At 41.1% G+C, this 22,309-nt stretch overlaps 1 protein-coding gene and 1 long non-coding RNA gene across 3 annotated transcripts; both read right to left on the bottom strand.

The window, feature by feature from the left end:
- Positions 1 to 1,665: 1,665 nt before the first annotated feature.
- cul2 (cullin 2) lies at positions 1,666 to 19,354 on the bottom strand. Of its 2 annotated transcripts, none has more exons than XM_061064289.1 (21): positions 19,222 to 19,354; positions 15,564 to 15,702; positions 14,819 to 14,921; positions 14,602 to 14,696; positions 10,441 to 10,546; positions 10,153 to 10,235; positions 9,845 to 9,941; positions 9,437 to 9,547; positions 8,203 to 8,365; positions 7,928 to 8,079; positions 6,872 to 6,979; positions 6,654 to 6,713; positions 6,346 to 6,474; positions 6,089 to 6,175; positions 5,836 to 5,988; positions 5,077 to 5,154; positions 4,904 to 4,970; positions 3,578 to 3,780; positions 3,298 to 3,399; positions 3,093 to 3,209; positions 1,666 to 2,494 (listed from the first exon to the last, which is right to left on the bottom strand). In XM_061064289.1, exons 2-21 carry the CDS (start codon positions 15,680 to 15,682, stop codon positions 2,363 to 2,365), a joined length of 2,265 nt encoding a protein of 754 aa, XP_060920272.1. In that variant the 5' UTR covers positions 15,683 to 15,702; positions 19,222 to 19,354; the 3' UTR covers positions 1,666 to 2,362. The 2 variants fall into 2 exon arrangements, with proteins under 2 accessions (XP_060920272.1, XP_060920273.1); XM_061064290.1 differs by having other exon boundaries at positions 7,955 to 8,079.
- Positions 4,148 to 4,897, bottom strand: LOC132994126 (uncharacterized). Its single transcript, XR_009676623.1, has 2 exons — positions 4,726 to 4,897; positions 4,148 to 4,562 (listed from the first exon to the last, which is right to left on the bottom strand). It is a non-coding gene; the product is annotated as an uncharacterized LOC132994126 (long non-coding RNA).
- Positions 19,355 to 22,309: the final 2,955 nt, after the last annotated feature.

Below are 22,309 nucleotides of genomic sequence, written 5' to 3'. Positions count from 1 at the left end.
AGGCTTTCTTTATGCTTACTGTTTTTCCCGTTTGTGTCGATAATTAGTGACAATAACATGTAAACATCTAAAACGCCTCCTCGTGAATAACGGAACAAAGCGGTGTGTGTTTTTTTAATATAGCCACCGTGTTTGAGGTTCAATTTCTACCTTAAACACTGGGTTCATGTTTTGTCTGCGTCAGCACCATGGACAGCTGTCGACACCGCAGCTGGCTCACCTCGCGTAGGCCTACTGAATGCGCATGCGCGTGTTTCTGTTGTCACACGTCCATCCACTCTGATCGCCCCTTTAAAAGCTACTAACTAAATATTTGATAAATGTTTTCTATACCATACACACTCAGGCATGCAGGAATAATCTTAGTTAATGGCACACTTATTTTTTAAATAAAAGTTTACAGGTATATTAAATACTTGGATTAAGCGAGTTCAGGAAATCATTCATGCAATTCAAAACTAGTGAAGGCAATCAAATATAATTTTCCATAAGCTGCTTCAGTAACAAGGTGATGTTATCCTAATTATGCTAATTATGAGCGGGTTATTGAGATTCACTAATCAGACTTATTGTTAACTGGAGTTTAAGAAGTTAAAAAAACTGGCTCCTAAATATTTTTATTTTTACATTTTTGTAAAATGAAACAGCTATACGATGACCACATCTACAACAGTAGACCAGTAACTCCTGTTTAAAATGAAAATATCATGTTATGATGTTCACTTAACTGACTCATTTTATCTCTGGACTTTCCTGAGACAGCTACTGAGTAGTACTGATGTCATTTTGAAACTCAGACAGCAGTGTGGGTGATCTTTGGTCTCTTACTAAACAGCTTATCATCATTAGTTTCAGTTTCAGTATGCTCCCATGTTCCTGTTCTTAGAGCCGAGCGTCAGTGTTTCTGAAATTCTTCTTGGTCGGAAAGGTGGAAAAATCAATTTGTTTACTTTTGAAAATATTTGTCACATTAGAAGTGCTACAAATTTTTTCTTTTATTGCCGTAGTTTGATACAGATTTGACTTTGCTGTATTTCATCCAGGTTTGACTTACACTCATATCTAGCTATTCCATCATTTCTTGACAGCAGATCATCTTGATAAGATTGTTTACGGCAGTGGTTCTCAACTGGTGGGTTGGGACACAAAAGTGGGCCGTGGAGTCGTTTTTAGTGTTGAAAAGCCTAAAAATCACCTTTTGTTTATTTTTTGTTCTGTTATATGTTTTGCACCGTCTGAGGTCCAAACTGCACCATTTTTCATAAAACAAATCTTGTTGTGGTTAGTGTCCGCGCCCCATGTATGGAGGCTGGAGTCCTCCAAGCGGGCGGCCCAGGTTCGAATCCCACCTGTGGCTCCTTTCCCCGCATGTCAAACCCTACACTCTCTGCCTGATTTTCAACTCTATCCACTGTCCTATCTCTCCATTTAGAAAGGCACAAAAAGCCCCAAAAAACAAACAAATCTCATTGGTTGAAGTTGCCACGATTTCTTATTAAGGAGATGGTGGTGGGTCCTGCGGCTAGACCAGTTGAGAACCACTGGTTTACGGCGATACAACAGCACGAGGAGGAGAATGACAGAATCATTGTCGTAACATTTCAGGACAAAACTGATTAGCAAACAACAACAACAACAACAAAAGATGAAAACTCCAGACGAAAGTTTACATAAAACCTTTCAGTGTTTTTATTTATTTATTTGACAAGCAGCAGGATCATGTTTGTCACCTCATTTTTTTCTTTACATTTGAAAGTAGATACAATAGTCAGTATACCAGTTTTATTACAATATTTTTTTCCTAACTTCAGTACATTTAACAAAGAAAGAAAAATAAACACACAACAACTGCAAACGTGAGAAAAGAAAGCATGTTTTTTTTTTTTTAAAGGTGTTTCCACCAATGTGTCATTGATGTCACCACTAAGTCTTCACCCCGGGGGTCGTTTTCCTTTATTTCCGGTCGGGTCGTATGTTTGTCGGCTCTTTTCTCTCCAACGGCTATAGGCATTTTCTTTTTGTCGTTTGACGCACGGGGGTGCGTGGCACTGGTGATGTTGTAAACAGCTTAAAAATCAGAAGGTGGGTCGGGGGTCTGGGGGGGTCGGGAGGAGGGTCTTGTGTGTGGAGGTGTTAGCTGGCTGTCTGACGTGACACGATGACCTTTATGTTTTGTTTTTCAGAGATGGGAGGCACCAGTCCTGCTTTAAGTCACCGGAGAAAAATCTCAGCAGACAGCAACAGTCCAAAACCTAAAAGGATGAATGAGTCTGTTTTGTTACGTATTTTAAACCTGCTTCTGCCAGTCAGTCACACAGGCGAGTGTTTTGAGTGTGAGCGCTCCCTCGCTCGGCTCTCCTGCCTACGCCACGTAGCTGTACTCGTCCGCAGAGGTCTGGCTCCGCTCGATGTACTGCTTGTCGATGAGCACCTCGATGCACTTCTTGATCATGCTGATACTTGGGTTGAACCTGGCTTTGGATTGATTGATGACCTGCACACAGGGACGTTAAAAAGACACTTATTTCACTGTTCATACAATGTACAGCCTCTTTAATCTATATCTGCAACATACATATATAATTAGAATATTATTATTTATAACAACCCTTTAAGATAAATCAATGTACAAGTGGAAATATTTCTAAATTTAAAACCATTATTGATATTTTAAGGTTTGTGTTTGGTCTTTTTTGTGCCTTTATTGTAGAGATAGGACAGTGGATAGGGTTGGACACAGGTTGGATTTGAACCTGGGCCGCCCGCTTGGAGGACAACAGCCTCCATATATTGGGCGCGCACACTAACCAGCGCCTAAACTTAATCCCTTTGACAGCTACTTTAATTGAAAATGTAGAAATAAAGAAAAGGTTTTGAGGGGCGCTGAGTAGCCAAACGTTAATGTCGCACACCCCATGTACACAGGCTGTTGCCCTCATGGTAGCAGTCGTGGGTTCAAAACTGAGCCTTTACACGCAGCGTCCCCTACTCTCTCACCTCCTAACATTTACCGTCTCTCTTCAGCTGTCCTCTCTTAAAAAGGCAAAAATATAACAAAAAAAAGAAAAGGTGTTGAATGGAGTCTCACTCACCTCCTGAATGAGGGCGTTGTGTCGGAGCACCTTGCGGGCCTTCATGATTCTCACTATAGCAGCTTGTAAATACATTTTGCGGTCCTCGTCTACGGCGCTCCTCGTCTGCTCCATCTCCTAAAGATCACACAGAAAGCGTTTAATATCCACGTGTTTGGAAGCCAAACAGCATGACAAGACTTTGATAGAAGGAGAAAAGTCCAACCTGTGGCGTGTCTTTCTGCATGGACGTTGTGATCTTGAACTTTGTCCTTTTACTGGTGAAACTCATATTTAGTGAAAACGTGGACTCGACTTCAATGTCCTCCTGAGAGCAGAGGGAAACATACCATTCATTAAATGTTTGTGCAGGCAGGGAGGGAAGGGTTGCTCACACTGACTGACTTTATTTTAATCACTTGACAAACCACCATGCTGACAGAGCTTCTTATCATTTGCAGTTCTTGGATCTACTTCCTCAAGTTGCACATAAAAGTTGTTCCAACCTTTTCTGAGTCGTGGTTGAGCATCTTGACATCCAGCAGGGACCTGATGGTCTTCTGAAGCTCCTTCTCGTTCATCTGTGTGCCGTCCTGCAGCTCCTTGTACGTCACCGTCTGGCTGTTGTTGAAGGCCAACAGCACAGCCATTTGGTAGGTGGTCACCATGGCGACGTAGGGCTTGGATAGGTAGTTCATCTTCACTTCACCTGGTTTGAGACGAGCAAGTTACAAAAACATTAACCAGCTAATAACCTCTTTACTCTCTTTTTATTCCCTCGACATCCTTTTTTTTCTGGGTGTGCTTTTTTATTATGATTATTGTGATGCAACAAGTCACACTGTTTATCCTTCCAGGAATGCAGAACTTCTTCATTTCGCCTCATACAGTTTTTTTTAACCCCCCAGACCACAAAGGAGCTTCAGATGAGCCTTAAAACGAAGTCTCTCTGACCAAAACACTGACAACACTGAAGATAAACATACACAGAGGAGGAATACATTATTAATGATCTTTTTTTCTGTGAAGTTTGAGTCAAAGATACGTTTATGTTTCAGTATAAAAATAAAAAAAAATTAAAAGAATTGACTGTACTAAAGTTTTTGGTATGAAGAAGAAAGATCCAGAAACTTCCCTTAAAGGATCAATCAGTGAGATGTGTAGTGAGTGAACTGATAAAGTGATCTTACTATCTGATCAGACATTAAGGAAACATGCTATGTTGAAGTGCTGGCTTCTCTGACAACAGTGCAGCAGTCAGTATGTCCTCCTTCTAACTTTAGATTCTGCTCCTGAATGATCTGGATTTGTTTGGACCAGAGAAGGTAGGCGGTTTTAAGACGACCCCCACACGGCCGTTTTGGACGCCTCTCGGTTTGTCAGATATGAGAGCAGTTATCAGGTCAACAGGTGTTGCAGCGATGGAAGCGGTCAAGAGAAGTGGTTCAGATAGAAGTGATTGTACCCGACCTAAAAAGCCTCTGCATGTTTCTAATAAGCTCCACGAGCAGAAACGTGCTCAAACTAGGATCAATATTGGAGATGCTTTTGAAAAATGGAGAGAGGTTAGAACACAGAAAGGTTTACAGACCCATGCAGAGCTGGATAAACACTGAAGCTTCAGTGTCCACCACATGGCAACCTGAGCATGGACTCTAGAGAGGAGGGGGCAGGGGGAGACAGCTCTCTACAATGTTTTGAATTTGGACTGCAGTACCCATTTTAAACACTAGGTGCCAGAGTTACATATTGCTCCTTTAAGCTCAAAAATATTTATTTCAACATTTTAACTCTGAAAAAAAGAAGCTGCAGTGTCTGTGTGTTTGTGCTACCTGTGCAGAGATAGTGGAGCCAGGTCAACTTCCTCCCACTGAAGTGCTGATTATAGAACAACTCAAACTGCAGAAAGAGGAGAAGGAGAGATTTTTTCAACGTGCTCCTTTAACTAAACATCAACAAACAACGACTGACATTACAGCTGTGCTCCACAGGGGGCTCGACTCACCATCTGCACGCTCTTCTCTAGTTCTTGAGGGATGGCGAATGTGGAGGAAGGGACGTGTGTGAGGGGCCAGGCTCCGGCCTGCAACCACATGATTACACAAAAAAACTGAAAACATGGCAACTAAAGCTGCGATTGGTAGAACCAAACACAGAGTGAGCAGCCTCACTCACAGATAAATTGGAAGTGTTAAAGCTAAACCATTTCAGTCAGTAAATGTTGATGCATTGCAGCTAAAGTGTGTAAGTGAGATACCAACACATTAGAGAGTAAGAGGCTGCAGCAGAAGAAAGAAGTGAGTCAGAGGAAAGTAATTCCCCGGTGTGGTTAAAGAGAAAGAAGTTAAACAGAGCCTTTAATCAGGAAATTATACACTCTGACCTGCTCGTTCTTCTCAAAAGGCAGAGCCAGTGTATCTCCTCTGTTTCAAGTTAAACTGAACACTTAAAAGGCCATGATGAGACAAAGCCTTATCTTCCGTTTTGACTGTATTTGGGTATTGGGAATATTTTCAGAGTTATCAGAGAGCTGGCTGCAGGATGCAAATCTAAACATTTTCAGCAGACATCTTACTCAGCGTCACAATTTTAGGTCACGTCTGCATCATTCATCGTTTTTTGTTTTCACAAGAAGCTGCTTTTTGTTGTTGACGTTTGTTGTTTTAGTAGAATAGAGACATCTGTAGACAATCACAGAGAGAATCCTAATCTAAAAAAACAACACCCAGCGTTAAATCCTGGAGTCCTGGTGAGGCCTCCTCACCTGTAATACATAGATCTGGAAGCTGATGCCCAGGTCCACCACTGTCTCCTGTGTCTTGATGAAGTTGTTGAACTTGTTGTTGAGGTCGGCGCTCACACTCATGTCTGTGTACATTCTGTGGAGTTTGCTCGTGAACTCGTAGCCACAGGCTTGCTGTAGAAAAGAAAGAGCGAGGATAAGAGACACACGGGGGGAGATTCAACGATCGTGTCACAGACAAGCAGAAGATATGAACATCCAGCTCGGAGTTTACCTTTAGTTTGTTGATCATGGCTTCTTCTGAGTCCATCGACAATGATAAACCGTGTATTAACCGCTTTGCTAACATTCTGGCATAAAACTGGAAAACAAAAAAAATCAGGACTTCTTACTCAAAGAGTTTATTTTAAGGATGATGATGGAACTAAAAATGGACACACCACGCGCCATGAACTATTTTAAGCTCAACACCAGTTTTGCATATCTGAATATCACACGATTTAGCGGCACCAAAAGAAGAACTCGTGTCACCTTTTGAAAGATGTCCTTGTCGTCTATGTACTTGAACACTGTGATGAAGCTTGTCAGCTTGTCCTCCACCTCGTTCTCCGTCATTCCCTTTGCAGACTTTTTCAGCAGATTGTCACAGTATTTAGCCAGCTGGATGGAGAGACACCAGGAGGGACATGACCTGGTCAGGGCACTGTGCATGAAACTGTGTGTGTGTGTCATGTGCATTTGTGAGTGTGTGTGTGTGTGTGTGTGTGTGTGTGTGTGTGTGTGTGTGTCATGTGCATTTGTGAGTGTGTGTGTGTGTGTGTGTGTGTGTGTGTACTCACAAGTTCAGGGGCTTTACAGATGGACTTAGGCTCCCTGAAGTTCACCACTGACGTCAAAGCCTGAGAAACAAGAAACCAAAGTGCCACAAATTAAATCAAACACGGATTGCAAACCTTAACTACAAATGTATGACTGTTGTAATGCATTCACAGAAAATAAAACAGGAATGTCCTAGAAGCACATTTCCATCATCTGTTGGAGTATGGGGGTTGATTACCTTATCGAGTGCGCTCATGAAGTGCTGATCTCCGTTTAAAACTGTGTTTATGAGCTGAACAAATTTACTGTGAACCTCCAGCACTGACTCCACAAACAGGGTTGGCATCTGGAGAGGAGGGAGAGACAGTTAGCCGAGGTTTGCTGACAAATAAAACATTTTTACAGCAGCTCAAATAATCGATCTCTGTGAGGGGGCTGTTGCCTCATTGACACTTTTCTGTATTCAGCCCGACTCCACTTAATTTACCTGGTCATATTCTCTTTTGATCTTTGAGACACTACTTCAAACATTTTTGGTTTAACCTCTGCTTGAGCAGAGCCAACACTTAAAGGGGGATTCAAGGCGCACTCACACTCTCCCATGCTAAAGCACGATTTCTCCCCACTCCCCGCTGGCCTGCACTCACACTGCTCCAGGACTAACCGGGCCCGAGCACGATGATGAGGTGTGATTAGTTTACAAGACAGGGGGACTAAAAAAAAGGGACGAGCAGTCGAATTCTTGACGCACATTAATAAACAACACAGAGAACATGACAGCTGCTTTACTGCCTATGTGGCTTATCTTGAGTCATTAACACTCTGAGATTTCTTGATAATAAAAGAACGGGGATCGATTATACTCGATGTCAGTGTTGCGTGCCCGCGCTCGTGCATGAGCAACTGTACCGTGCCAAAGCACAACTCTTCAATCTGTGCCAGGGGGTGCAGGTGTTAACGCAAATGACACACTGTCAGTCTGCTGGTAAAATAACGGCAATAGTCTGGAGCATTTAGCGCAGACTAGTTGGTGGTGTGAAGTTTCTCGGCTTCAAACTCTTCACAGCTCACCTCAGTTTTCTGTTTTCTACTTTCTACTTTTAATGTTTGTCTTGCTGAACACTTCTGCAGAATCCTCCCACCCAAACCATAAAATTAACTTTTAGCTGTGAGAGAACACCCTGACAAAGAAAACTTCCAGTTTAAGGAAAATCCTGAAATGATCTACAACCTGTCATGAGTTCCTGTGTGAAGGAGTGTAAATCAGGTATTAGTTGAAGCAATGGGGCCATACATTTGCATGCTGTGTTGTAGTACTGACGTTTTCCTGAGAGAGGTTACTGGTGCCTCGGATGCCCTCGTTGTGGATGTGGACCTGCAGCTCCTGGATCATGTGGGGGAGCCCGCTGGCCACCGCTCGCAACAAGGTGTACATGTTGGCCATGTCTACAGAAAATAAAAAACCCAGCAGGACACTCAATTTGATCGCAGTATCACAGCGTAGAAAAGAAATGATTTCATCAAAACACATCCATTCGTTAGGACACAGCGGATCGTGCTGGTACTGACCGTCTCTCTTCTCCTGCCGGATGATGTTCTGGCACTCTCCATGCAGGAACTGCAGGTGATCTGCCACCATCCTCTGCTGGCATTCATGGATGACTTTGGCGTAGGAGCTGGGGTGCAGGTACTTCCGACATCTCATCTCTTCATCTTTCAACCTCCCTAAAACCTGGAACGGGAGAAAGATTGAAAGAGGAGCGCAGCGTTATTACGAATATTACAATACATGTGCAGGTTTGATGAAGCCGAATATACGATGGTAATAAAACCGGACCGCTTGGTGGAGGCGGGGCTGTTGAATGTTTGTTGGAATCTTTTTAGTTTCCAAACAGAGATTATAAAGCATCTGGTAAAGCGCATGTAAAACTTCACACAGTAAAAACTCTTGAAACTGTAATATAAAGGATGGTACAAAAGTGAGCGAAGAGAAGAGAGAGAAGATAAATCTAGCTGTCGAATTTCAGTTTATTCCCTCCATTTACTGCATCTGTTAGTGTAAAAAAAACCTTTACATTTTCATACACACCTGACACACAGCACACAAGGATATCTAAGGACAGAAAACAAAACAGCTGCCCCCCGGGGCCCGAGCTGGTCCAGGCAGGCGAGGACTGAACTTTACCACAGAGTCTGTTGTGGTCATATCACATAGTGCCCTAATGCCTGAGTAAAGCCTTTACGATGATCCTGTTTACAGGCTGGAGGGATAAAACTATCAGAGGGAGCCGATTATTGCCAGGATGAAAGAAAAAAAGAGAGAGAGGGGGGAGAGAGAGAGAGAGAGAGAGAGAGACTGAGAGAGAGAAACAGAGAGAAAGAGAGAGAGAGAAACAGAGAGAAAGAGAGAGAGAGAGGGAGAGAAACAGAGAGAGAGAGAAACAGAGAGAGAGAGAGAAACAGAGAGAGGGAGAGAAACAGAGAGAGAGAGAAACAGAGAGAGAGAGAGGGGGGGGGTTGTCTGGGGGTCTGTGATGTAACCAATAGCGAGGTTAACGGTAGAGCTAATACTCAGATTAAAACTCAGATGTCACTGACATGACCCAACAGTTCACGCACGCACGCACGCACTCATCTCTAGCAACAGTCCCAGTTTTAGTCATCAAAAATGAAACTTGCTGAGGAGCATTTTCTTATGTTCAGAAACCACAACATGACTTTGTAATTTCAGCTCCTCGTATAACACGGCAGCTCAGACATACACGGCATGCACATACTGGCGTTATCTGTCCATCTGTCCTACCTTCTCCATATACTGTGAGCAGTTGGATTCTTGCAGTAAATTGGAGGCTTCCTGTTTGTAATACTCTCCTGTTTTTGTCAGAAATGGCCCTTCGAAGTTTTCCTGATAAAACTGCAACACAGGAGGGAGGGGATGCAGGACGCATTAGATTTAGTATTCAAGCACATAAGACAGGAACGGCTGCTGAATGTTTAGTGGACGACTCATAACAGGGAAGAAAATCACTATGTCAATCATTGTGTCAATCGGGGGCAGGTGAGACATTTAGCAACTCGAAAAAATGAAGCTTGAGAATTTGATCTTACGGTTTACATTTTCTACGAATGACTCAACACCCCAAAAAGAATATTTGTGAACATAAAACAAACTTTAATTTTAATCCAGCATGCCGTTTGTTTCTCCTCTCACCTTTAGTGGAAACTTCTTCTTGTACTGTTCAACATGAACAAAGGAGTTGATGACCCCGTGGATTACCTTCTGGTTGGGGTTCTCGCCACAGCGATCACTGAGAAAAGAACAAGTCATTGTTAAGTGTTATTTCACAGAGCAGTAAAGTGATTAGTCCTGTGGGAACACTCTTAAAGACACAGTGTGTAAATTCCACCACCAGGGGGCTCTCAGTCAAAACAATAACAAAAGATGTAGTTGAGGCTGGCGGGGAATCATGGGAGTGTGCGGGCATTTCTTCTCCTCTCATCTTTAGTGAAAAAACTTACTTTTTGATCTCATTTAGCAACATCCGGATGAGGACAGCCTGAAGGGGTTCGATCATTAGCCTCCTCCACATATCGAGCGCCAACTGGAACGACAAAACATGACAGCATATCACAATCACTGCAGCTTAACGGGTGAAAACTTCTTGAACCCATGGTTACTGGACCCCAGAACCTGAATCTAACTCATGTCTTTAGTAGTCCATGCACATGCTCTTCATACTTTTAGTAATTAATCCTACTGACATGCAGGGAATGTTTTTATTATGATATGGTAAAACCAGTGAATACCTCTCCGATCTCCATGAGCGGCTCGTTCATGTCCACTCCCCCGTAGCCGTACTGCAGGTCTGCTTCTGTTAGTTTGTTCTTCTTGATGAACTGAGTGTTGAGATACCTGAACGAAGAGAGGCAGGTGGTTAAAATATCAACTTCATCAGGAGGAGTTTAAGGGTGTGCCATCTATTATCTCGTGTAAGTGTGTGTGTGTGTGTGTGTGTGTGTGTGCAAGTCAAGAGACAATTGTACCTCAACACTGCGAGGGGGCGACTACTTGCAGGCTGAGTTCAATCACACAGACTCATTAAGCTTTGTCAGCCGGTCGCTCTTTAGTTACTCTAACGTCACTGACTCACTCTGGGGCTATTGAGTGTCAAGTTCAAGCCCCGTGTGTCTCTTTATTTCTGTCCAATTAACGAGAAAGCAGAAGATGTTTTTATGGCATTTATAAATATCACAGTCGAAAGTTAGGTTGCCAATTTGTAATAGTTTGATACTTTTCAATATCACGGGTTTCATGACGATAAAATCTCAGTTGTTTTAATGATGAATGGTATGGGAAAGTGCTGAAGCTTCAGAAAATAAATGCAGATCTTCAATCATATCGAGACAGAGAGAGAGAACAACCAAAATAAAGAGCAAATTAGAATGTTATCTGGCCCTACAGAGAACACAGTGGCAGAATATCTGAGTGCTGCGACTGATCCAAAACTGAGGAAATGTTTGACCACGTACAGATTCATTGAGCACGGCCTCGCCATGGAGAGAGGGCGCCACAGGCAGACTGGGCTCCCCAAAGAGGACAGAGTCTGCACCCACTGCACCCAGCAGGAGCTGCACTTTTTAACCACCTGTACGCTGTACCAGGAGAGGACAGGTGTGCAATCTAGACAGTGTTCAGGAGATTGTCTACAAGTTTTGGTGATTGAAAAACAACTTATTGCCCAACATTGAGTACCGAGGACTTCACTAGTATCATGTCTAAGTTAAAAGTTCTGGTGAAAAAACTTCTGTAATAGACGGTAACAGTTACCGGTATTACGTCTCTTTTAATTTGAAAAGCTCTGTTCTCAGAATACAACAGTCAGGATGTGTTTTCATTTGGCGTTCCAGGAAATGGGAGGTTCCTCATTAAACCAGCTTCAGTGTAAGGATGTAGTATTTCTACGATTTTTCACACCACCAGACATTTCTGAAAAAAAGTGAAGCCACGTGGTTAAAAATTCTTCAGACCGTTCGCGTTAGTCACGGATGATTCTGTGAACTGAGCTGCTGATTCTATTTCATAGCTTTACACCAAAGGAAATTCAAAAACTTTTTTTTTTTTAGAGTGAGTGGTGCGCTGAAATATAAACATAATTGAAGCTGTTTATTTACAATTAAATGAAATATCAAGTTATATTTCAACTGAAGGCGTCCGCAGGTGTCTTGAACATCAGTCTGTAAACCTTTCTGTGTTCTAACCTCTCTCCATTTTTCAAAAGCATCGCCAATATTGATCCTAGTTTGAGCACGTTTCTGCTCGTGGAGCTTATTAGAAACATGCAGAGGCTTTTTAGGTCGGGTACAATCACTTCTATCTGAACCACTTCCATCGCTGCAACACCTGTTGGTTTGACCTGATAACTGCTCTCATATCTGACAAACCGAGGGGCGTCCAAAACGGCCGTGTGGGGGTCGCCTTAAAACCGCCTACCTTCTCTGGTCCAAACAAATCCAGATCATTCAGGAGCAGAATCTAAAGTTAGAAGGAGGACATACTGACTGCTGCACTGTTGTCAGAGAAGCCAGCACTTCAACATAGCATGTTTCCTTAATGTCTGATCAGATAGTAAGATCACTTTATCAGTTCACTCACTACACATCTCACTGATTGATCCTTTAAGGGAAGTTTCTGGATCTTTCTTCTTCATACCAAAAACTTTAGTACAGTCAATTCTTTTAATTTTTTTTTATTTTTATACTGAAACATAAACGTATCTTTGACTCAAACTTCACAGAAAAAAAGATCATTAATAATGTATTCCTCCTCTGTGTATGTTTATCTTCAGTGTTGTCAGTGTTTTGGTCAGAGAGACTTCGTTTTAAGGCTCATCTGAAGCTCCTTTGTGGTCTGGGGGGTTAAAAAAAAACTGTATGAGGCGAAATGAAGAAGTTCTGCATTCCTGGAAGGACTTAAGCTGTAAATTTCTTTTGAATTATATTTTTAAAAAATGTGTTGTGTAAAAAGAATTCCAAGAAGAAAAGGTCACTGAGAATCATATCGCTAAGTCTGCAGCTACAGCGAGTGCACTTTAGCACGTTGTTTGGGTTGTACAGCCCACACACACAGTTACTCTATGATTGTGTTTCATTGCTCTCATTAAACCTTTATGGGCCGCAGTTTCCTGCAAAAGCTCTGATATTATCAGTGCACACTACCTGATCACTGCTGAACGTCAGACAGACAAAAGGGATCCGTCAACAGTTAATGCAGCTTTGACAAGAAGTCTGTGTTTCTGTCTCACACACCAATGAGGAATTCTCTTTTCAAACTGCAGTAATAAATTCATGAGAACAACTCAAATGTCGAAACACGTATGCTGAAATGTGTGTTTCAACACATTTCTGCTGTTTCAACATTTTCTTAAAGAAACCAACGAGTTAGTCAGGAGCAGGACAGCTAACATATACGATGCGTCCTTGGGCAGGACACTTAACCCCGATATGCTCCCTCTGCTTTGGTGGCGGTGCATGAATGTGTATGAATGGGATTAGTTACTTCTGATGGTCACTTTACATAGCAGCCTCTTTCATCAGTGTGTGAATGTGTAGGTGTGACCTGCAGTGTAAAAGCGCTTTGAGCAGTCAGAAGACTAGAAAAGCGATTTACAAGCTCAAGTCCATTTACCGTTTTTTTTGGATGGCTGTCGAGTCCTCAAGCTGATGTGATGTGTACTATTTGCAGCTGTGCGTATTAATCACACTCAACACTTTTAAGCACAAAACAGCATTAGCGAGGGTTAAATGAAAGCTAAGGTAGCGGCTAGTGTTGAGGTGAGGACACTGGCGGTGATGTCTCGGGGGGGGGGGCAGACTTTTGAATGAAGGCTTCAACAAAGCGTTTTGATTCAGTTAGCAGTCGACTCGAGTCCGACCTCCACGGCACGGTGATGTGTGTTTGACAGGACACAAACATTCACACGAGACATCAGCTGAGGAGAACAAGCCGCCACACGCTTCTATATTAAGAACTGAACACTGCTATGTCATCACTAAAGCCAGCCGCCTCCTTTTCTCCCTTGCTCTCACTGACATAATAAATTACAAAGGCATACGTATGCAAAGACGGTCTGGTGGGAAGTACACATAAAAATAGATCTGAAAGCTCTCCAAGGGACTATTGATTTAGAATAAATCAGGACACACCAAATGCCTGCTGGCACTTCACACTACACTTTTCAAGGTAATAATATTTGAAGTGTGTAAAAGCTGCAGATATTGCAGCTTGTGATGGAATTAGTACACCAAGCCTACTTAACAGGACCGACGCTGACAGAGACGGACAGCTGCTCTGGATCACGTCTCCTGGGCTCAAAGTCATACTTGAACACACCGCACTGAAAACAGCTGACTGCAATCGTGGCCGTCATTTGACAACAAAGAAGCATGCAAAACCAAATCATTGTTAAACTTTATTTAAAAAAAGCTTCATCATATCCAGAGACAACAGAGGGACTATATGGCAGATTAAAGGCAGCGTAAAGTTTTATTTTGTTGGACACATTGTAGCGCCATATGGTTATTTAAAAAAAACAAATAAAACAGTAGCCCTATTTGGAGTGTCGCTTCAAGCTGTTAATTGACACCCACGTGACGTTTCAACCTTCAATCTGAATGTCACGGCAGCGTAATTGGAGGATGAAGTGATTCCCTCTCTGTAGCGATACAGTGGGGGAGTTGTGCCGTGCTTCAGCACTACTGAAATGTAGTGTGAACCCACAGACTGGGACGCCGATATTACACCGTCACAGAATCTACATGAATGTAAAAAGACGTGATGACGGCTGAGCTTAGTTACGGCACTTAGCATCCTGAAAAGGGCTAATGAATCAGCGAAGTGCGTCACTGACATCGTATGCACTTTATTAGTATATCAGGTAAAAAAAAATAAAAGTGAGGCAGCACTTTTACCTGTACAAGCAGTCCATGTAGTCAGCTCCTTTGCTGTACTCGTCCCAGTATCTGTGGTACATCAGTAAAACCTTCTCCTCTGATTCCAGGACTTTCTGTAAAACACAAACACAGGCATGGCAGCTCGGTCGGTGGTACAGAAGAAGCATAGCAGAGAAATTTAACAAAACATGTGCTCGACAGATTCTTCTTATTCGTCAGCCGCTGGAGAGCTCACCTTGTACAGCTGCCGAACATGGTTCTCAAGAAACACCTTGGTCTCTGTGTATAATCGTTCTCCCAGAGGCTCTGGGTATGCGACACACAAGGCATAAATGTCTCTGATGTCAGAATTCAGGAGATATAATAAGGACTCGATTATGTAGAGGTAAACAAGTAGTTCATTAAGATATACGATGTATGAGATACTACGTACAGGATTCCCTTTTTGACACTGATATTTAACACATCACTCATGTTTAATAAAAACATTAGAAGATTGTAAATCTTAGCAATTATTAAGAATAAATTGACCATGTTGGGTGGAAAAAGTCAAATCAATTCTGCTCTGTGAAAGCTATCATCTGTCTTCTGTAATGAGCAGCAGAGGTGCTAAGGCAAAGGCAGGCAACTGCTTGGGGCCCAAGACCAGTAGAGGGCCCTCCAACCGGTGTTCATCACCATTATGTCTGCCAGCCAATGCTTACTCCTCTTTCATTGACAAACTAGCAGGGCAACGAGAGTTTTTGGGCCACTGACTGCTTTGGTTTAAGTTTGTGAGCCCTCAGGGGCCCCCTTACTGGTCTGGAGCCCCAAGCAGTTGCCTATTGATTTTTGCCTAGGGCCCCAACTGAGTCTAGAATCACAACCGATGAGCAGCTAGCTGTGTGACGTCTTATCCATAAACCCTGCTCTACAGATCTGAGTGAATCTTGCACTGTCGATTAATAGTTTCGACATGGAGCTACATTTGGACAGGATACGAGAACCGATCATTCCACGTGGCTCGCTCCACATGGTCGAGCATCACAACGGCCTTGATTGTCGTCAGTAGCTTGTTCCATGTCTCGTTGAAGTCCACCACCCGCGGCTTTAAGGACATTGTACAGTTTCTCTTTCAACCTGACAAGAAAACACAGGAAAACAGAAGTGAGTAAGGGAAATTGAATCATAAACCAGTTACATTTTGACCTCTTCAGTTTCTGTTTCTTTATTATACATTACCAGTTTTCATCAACCTGACCTTGGACAGTTACAGGAGATATATAATGTTCCCCACAGCTGAATCCCCTAAGATGAAAATCAGGCTAAAATATGGCAATGTGACCCAAAGGTATGACACAAGCAATGCCGTTTTTCCCCATTTTATACACACAAAAAGTGGAACCAGGCACACAGTTCTGAAAACTTGAAGCTCACACATCAACAACACGACTCCAGGCAGCTAAACTTCTAAGCACACCTCCATTGGTCTCACTCAATTATCATTCTTAATCACTGAATCACTGAATTTCTTGCTGCTCCATTTGGCATTCTACTGAGTTAAAGAATATAGAGAGAGTTTAAAAATATATTAATTTATCTTTTAAAAAATCGATATATCGCCCAGCCCTACTGTAAATGCTATTTCGGGACAACAAAAAAAACACTGCACGTCACAACAACAATAAAAAGGAAGTTATTTCCACATGTCTGCATTTGAGTATGAGGCAGGGCGTCATGAAGCCCAAAACATACATGAACACTTGATGTCAGTGTTTTGAATGTATAACTTCTGTCATTGTTTATCTGATGCTCTGTAAAACAGAAGAAGCATGTAACAGCTGTCTGAATTGTTTTGGTGGGAGGAATCCGTTTTGAGGAAAGAGAATGTGATTTTGAGTGCTGTGTTTTATTTTGCAAGACATTTGTGGAGTTTTGAAAAAGGCTGTACAGAAAATCACCATGGCATTGTTATCGCAATACGAGCATTTGCAATGACAATTTTTAATAATTTAAGAAGAAATTGTTTCTCACTCTCAGTTTTTGCCAATTCACCTGTTTGATGGAAGCCCAGGTATAATCATGCTTCAACAACATGTTGATGCAGTCATGAAGCCAAAGATACAAAACTATGAGTTACCTTCAGATTAACTGGTGCCAATTTAGCATTTAAAAAAACAAACAAACACTGCTTTTTTTTTTGGCTTCAGGAGGGGCGTGTTGCAATAACAAGTATTGTGTAAACATGAAGAACAGCAGGTAGAGATACAAACTGAGCTATAGCCAACATGCACTTCACTTGTGTTTGTTTACCTTTACATTTTATTTGGTTTGACTTTCTGTTCATTGATTTTCTGTATTTTTATTATCGCTATTTACAGCAGACAGAAAACAAGTTAAAATGTTCTCTTTCTCCTAAATCGTGCAGCTGTAGTTTTGTCAAAGTAGTAATTTCTATAGTAGTAATAACTTCTTTAATTTACATAATCCATCCGCCCTGTTTCCCTGATCAGTCTTTATACTATATATAACAGTATCATACGCAGCTGTTACTGCTAATACAACACATTGTACCATTATTACTGACAATGCAGCCAAAGGCCTTCACATCTATTATACTAATTTCTGTTCTTTCTCTCTCTCCCTGCATCTCCCTCTAGCACATGGCTGTTCAACATGAGTCTGGTTCTGCTAGGGCTGGACAATTAATCGAGTTTCAATTTCACGTTTTAGGCTTCCCACAATCATGAAATGAGATCATCGAGATTAAACCATTGCTGTGCTGAGTGCCGTGTTTCACTCTTTTTGATGATAGGTATAGTCATATGTGGTAAATGCTTCAGCGTTTGTTGTCGTTGCTGTAAATCATCACTACCTCAAAATCCAGAATATAAGTCGCACTGGTACATAAGTCCCAGTCTGATTTGAAAGGTCTCCCAGAGAGAAAAAAGGTCTTCCCGCGTGATGATTTCTATCGGGTTCGGCGAAGTCTACAACGTGCAGTTTGTGTACAGCTGTGTTGCTCGTTCTGAACCATCTGTTTTCGCTTTGTGGAGTTTTCACTCCTGCGAGATAAAGTACGGTAGATGAGCTCTCAGACTATGGGGAAAGTTGTGAATTAGCCTACAGACCCACAGCCTGCGAGTCGTACTGCCCACCTCCGCCGTCACTCGCTAAATTTAACATAGGACTCTTTTAATCAACAGTGCGCTCCACAAGATTTATTTACGGACACTGTACACCACCGTTTTCTTTAAATGCACGACTATGAGCTAATGAAGGAGAAAAGATGTTAAAAAGACGTGCAGCGAGCCTGGTCTGTGACACTATGTATCCCAGCACATGGGGCAATAAACAATGAATGGGGATTCATTTCCAATCGCGTCAGGTCGTGTGCAGTGTGTGATGATGGGCTTCACTCGGTACGTGTCAGCATTTTATACTGTTCACAACGGTCTATAAAAATGCAGCGCACTTTTCAATGAAAAATTAGATATTAAAAGTGCTTCCTATTCCCTGGATTTTACAGTATTTATACATTTCTCACTTCTTTATTTTCATGAATTGCTTGTTTTCAAAGTGTTCAGAATGTTAAAGTGTTATGAGCGTTTAAGATTTGATAAATGCAGGTGATGTAAAATCAATCACCGTGTTTAATAATCAGGATCTCAATATCCTTAAAATAATCAGGATTACATCTTTTGCCATAATGGAGCAGACCTAGGTTCTGCTCCAGTTTTCTGCCTGTTTAAGGCAGTTTTGTCTTACCACTGAAACTTGTTAAATGTTGCTTAGTGCTCATGTAGGATTAATGTTGGGTCTTTATAAATAATAGAACAATGAGTACAGTCTTGACCTGCCCTTGTTGTAAAGTGTCTTGATAAAACATTTGTTATGAATTAGTGCTATTCAAATATAGATTGAGTTTTGAGTTTCTGGAAATGTGTCGGAACAAATGTAATGAAGCCGATTTGGAAAGATTTCTGCAGAAAGGGCAAAGTCAAAAGTGTCCACACACAGATATAAGTGTGCCTCAAAGCCTCATATGTTAGCAACAGATGAGATAAACACTGTGCTCAGAGGAGATCAGATGGGCACTTATCGAGTCTGCTCCATACACTATCATATAAACTTTCATATCTGTGTTACAAGACTCACAGGTTACCTGCAAGTACAGGAGAAACTGGGCCCCGTGTTTCTCGTCATTCATACCAGTTGATCTCACGTCAGGGAAACATTGCAACATCATCATCATCATCATGCAGGATTTCCTTACAAACCAAATCACATATTCCGAAGCTTGTCTTGTAACGCACAGCGGAAGTGTCTGTACATAAACAGCCTGCTTACACTTATGATAAAGGCAGCTAAGTTAAGGTTACCAGCTAGCGGAATGCCAATCCCAAAATAGGATGGCTGGCTAAAATATGCTAGCCAGCTTGTAGCTAGCATGCTACTTCTTCCTGATCCGAGTCCCACTAGTTCAGAGGCAGCGGCTAGCATGCTAGCAGGCTAGCAGGAAGCTAACGATAGCGCTAGCAAGTGGTCATCTTCTTTGCAATTTCCGCACAATAGTACTGACAGCTCGGTAAAACATGGCGCTGCGGTTCATCAAAAAGTGTCACTGAGGGCAAGTGTACGCTCAGAAGGAGTACTCACCTCTGTTCGGTGTTTATTTGTTATAAAACTCAAGTTTCTCCGCTGTCACAGGCTTGATTTGTCTCACTTACAGGTCTTTTCCTACCTCTCGGGTCATACCACTGTACTCCGCGGGGGTGTGTTATAAACAGGTCGTTATATTGGTCCTTATATTCGTTCGCTTTATACACTTCTAAAGTGTTTTTGAGTTGTATTATATTTTAAACAATATATTATATAGCTCTAAGTCCTTATGAAATGAGCACAGAAAGCACACGGACCTAATTCAAAGGCATATCCTTATATCAATGGTATCGCCTTAAAACTACGGAAACCTCTGAGGAATTGACCATTAAAAAATAACCGCAAGAAGTCGAAAATGAAAGGACGTTTCAAAACAATGAACGACATTGATCCATGCAGTGAACTCTTAAATACGAGGTTTATTTCAGATAGAAGTGAATGAACATTTAGTCATGTAGATATAATCTCAGGAAAATATTCTCTATGGTTATTATAAAACTGTGAAGCTTTTTTTTTAGACAGAATCCATGAATGGTTGGTAATAAACATAGATAGACTGTAAATATTAAGGTTAGAAATACTTTTTTTGTGTATCATTAGGGTTATATTTTAATTGTTTTCTTCATTCCACTGTTACTCTCTTAATCATTACATCTTACATAAATAAAATGTTTAACCACTAATCAAACCTCACAAATAATAAATTGGCAAAAACAACAAGACATTTTAATGTGTACCCCCCAAATAGCTGACCGTCCCCGTTGTTTTGTTCAGTTCTTTTTTGTGATTTCATATTGATATTTGTTGTACAGTGTTGTTATTTACAATTTGTATTGTTTTTTTTACCTGTTTTTGTTTTTGAATTTTGATCAAATAAAGTTTTAAAAAAACTTAAATAAATAAATGATAGTAAAATAAATATCTGTATGGGTTTCCCTTTCTCGTTTTTTATATTCCATTTTATTAAATAAATAAAATAAATAAAAATTATACAATTTTGCAGTTAGAATTGAGAAAAAAAACAACCAATGAGAATCCTCCTGCTTAACGTCCGTGACGTCAGCTTGTATTTGAATAACGCGCACGTTACACGTTTTATTATCAACTGGGTTTACTGTAATTACCGTGAACATCTTCAGGTCCAACAACAGGTAAAACATAATTAAACACGAGAACAGTTGCGGTATAAAAAAACAAGGCTAGTTAGGAAGCTAACTGCTTATTAAGAATACTTTAATAAGTTAACAGTTAGCATGTTAGGATGTTAGCTAGCTAAAATAGTGGATACTTTGACCGAAAGCATTCATTGATCGGTTTTCCTGAAAATATTTTAATATGCTGTAATAAGAATGGTATGTAAGTAGTTGACAAGAGTCAAAGTAGTATTTTTTTTATCTAACAAAAAGTTATCTTAGCTTTTCTGACTTGACCGGTGTTCTATCGAATATTGCTACCCATCGAGATCGTAGACTGTAAATAATGTAAACTGTCTATGATCGAGATGTGCTGCGCAAACTTTAATATTTACAGTCTATTGTGCATACAGGTGTTCTGTCAAAATGTTATTATTGGTACCCATCGAGATGTGCTGTGCAAACTTTAATATTTACAGTCTATGGTGCAGACCGGTGTTTTGTCGAGATGTGTTGCCTTGTCGAAAAATGCTTCCATCCGGGCACAACGATAGCAGAGGCTATCCCATATCAAATAACGCTATCTAAACAAAAATAAACTCATATTATACCACTACTCACTCCACATGCATTGTCGGAGTATGGGGAGCACGTTTTTGTTCTCTATTATTGAAGATTTCAGGAGAAGCCAATCTTAATAATAATGAATAATAAGAAATAAATAAGAAATCAAATAATGCAGTACATACATAATAACTTTAAAAGACCTCTACTCGCTACAATGGCACTGTAATGAAATGGGAAGCATGTTTTGATACTATTTAATAAAACATTTTAAGATTTCATAAGAGGAGGCATTTCCTTGATAGATAAAAAGCCCCTATCATTTAATGTTAACTTTACTGCACAGAGCCGCACGGTATAGGAAATCTCGATGGGCAGCACTAATCGACAGAACACCTGTTGATTGAGTTATCCAAGGAGGGTGGTGGATAACAAGAAAAACAATGATAGCCTATGATACATTTTCCTTAAAAGGAAGTTCACACAAAGCAGCACTCGTGCCTGATTGTAAACAAACCTCACCCACTCCTCCTTCTCGTCAAAGTAGAGAAATACGTAGAAATAGAGAACTTCTTGTTCTTGACAAAGTCCAGGAATAGGTTGAGTCATCAGGCCTGACTGACTCGTTCAGTTTATAATTTATCAAATCAATCTATGATTCGTTTCAGCTCAACATTATTTATAGCACTAAAAGCCTTCAGACAAGAAACAACAACAGAAATTGACAACATTAGATAAAATCTGCAAAGACAGGAAAGACGGTGATAAAATAATGAAAACATAAAAGAAAATTAAAGCTAATGCAGGTAGGAATCAATACATGTCAGTCAGTGAAAGTTGGAGACAAAATAAATACCAGAGATCAACTATCAAATGTAAAAACAATGGTACAGATGTTGACCCAGGAGCACCAGCAGTGAAGTGGTTACTGCACATGGTCCGTGTGCGTACCGAGGCTGTTGTCCTCAAAGCAGGCAGCCCAGGGTCCACCCCGACCTGTGGCTCCTTTCTGTTATGTAATTTCCATTCACTTTTTCTCCCTGATTTTTGACTATCCACTGTTCTGTCACTCAAATAAAGGCATAAAAAGCATAAAAAATAAACCTAAAAAAAAAAAGTTGACCAAGGCTATAAAATCTCTCAGTTGACTTTTAAAAGCACCCAGAGAGCTCGCCATTTTAACATCCAGAGGATGTGAAGTACACAGATTATGGGTTTAAAAACAGAAAGCTCTACCCCCCGGTGATTGTGTGGGTCACATGAGGGACATTTAAAAGGTCTAAGAGGTAAAGTATCGACCACTTACAGGCGTCATGGGTGGTAAAGCAAACAACGACAGGTCAGGAGTAACTCTCATTTGTCGTTGCTGTAGTGAACATTGCTTTCCA

Source organism: Labrus mixtus, chromosome 19, assembly GCF_963584025.1.
Source record: "Labrus mixtus chromosome 19, fLabMix1.1, whole genome shotgun sequence".
Taxonomy (NCBI): Eukaryota; Metazoa; Chordata; class Actinopteri; order Labriformes; family Labridae; genus Labrus; species Labrus mixtus.
Note: the sequence above shows the minus strand (reverse complement) of the source record. Positions and strands in the feature narration are given on the sequence as shown.

What these genes read in the sequence shown, in the direction of transcription:
- cul2 (XM_061064289.1), bottom strand. Translation starts at nt 15,682, where the DNA reads ATGTCCTTAAAGCCGCGGGTGGTGGACTTCAACGAGACATGGAACAAG. An exon ending in CTACAACACAGCATGCAAAT is followed by an intron (nt 6,980 to 7,927) that starts GTATGGCCCCAT and finishes CCTCCTCTCCAG; the next exon opens with ATGCCAACCCTGTTTGTGGA. An exon ending in TAGAGAAGAGCGTGCAGATG is followed by an intron (nt 4,971 to 5,076) that starts GTGAGTCGAGCC and finishes CTCTTTCTGCAG; the next exon opens with TTTGAGTTGTTCTATAATCA.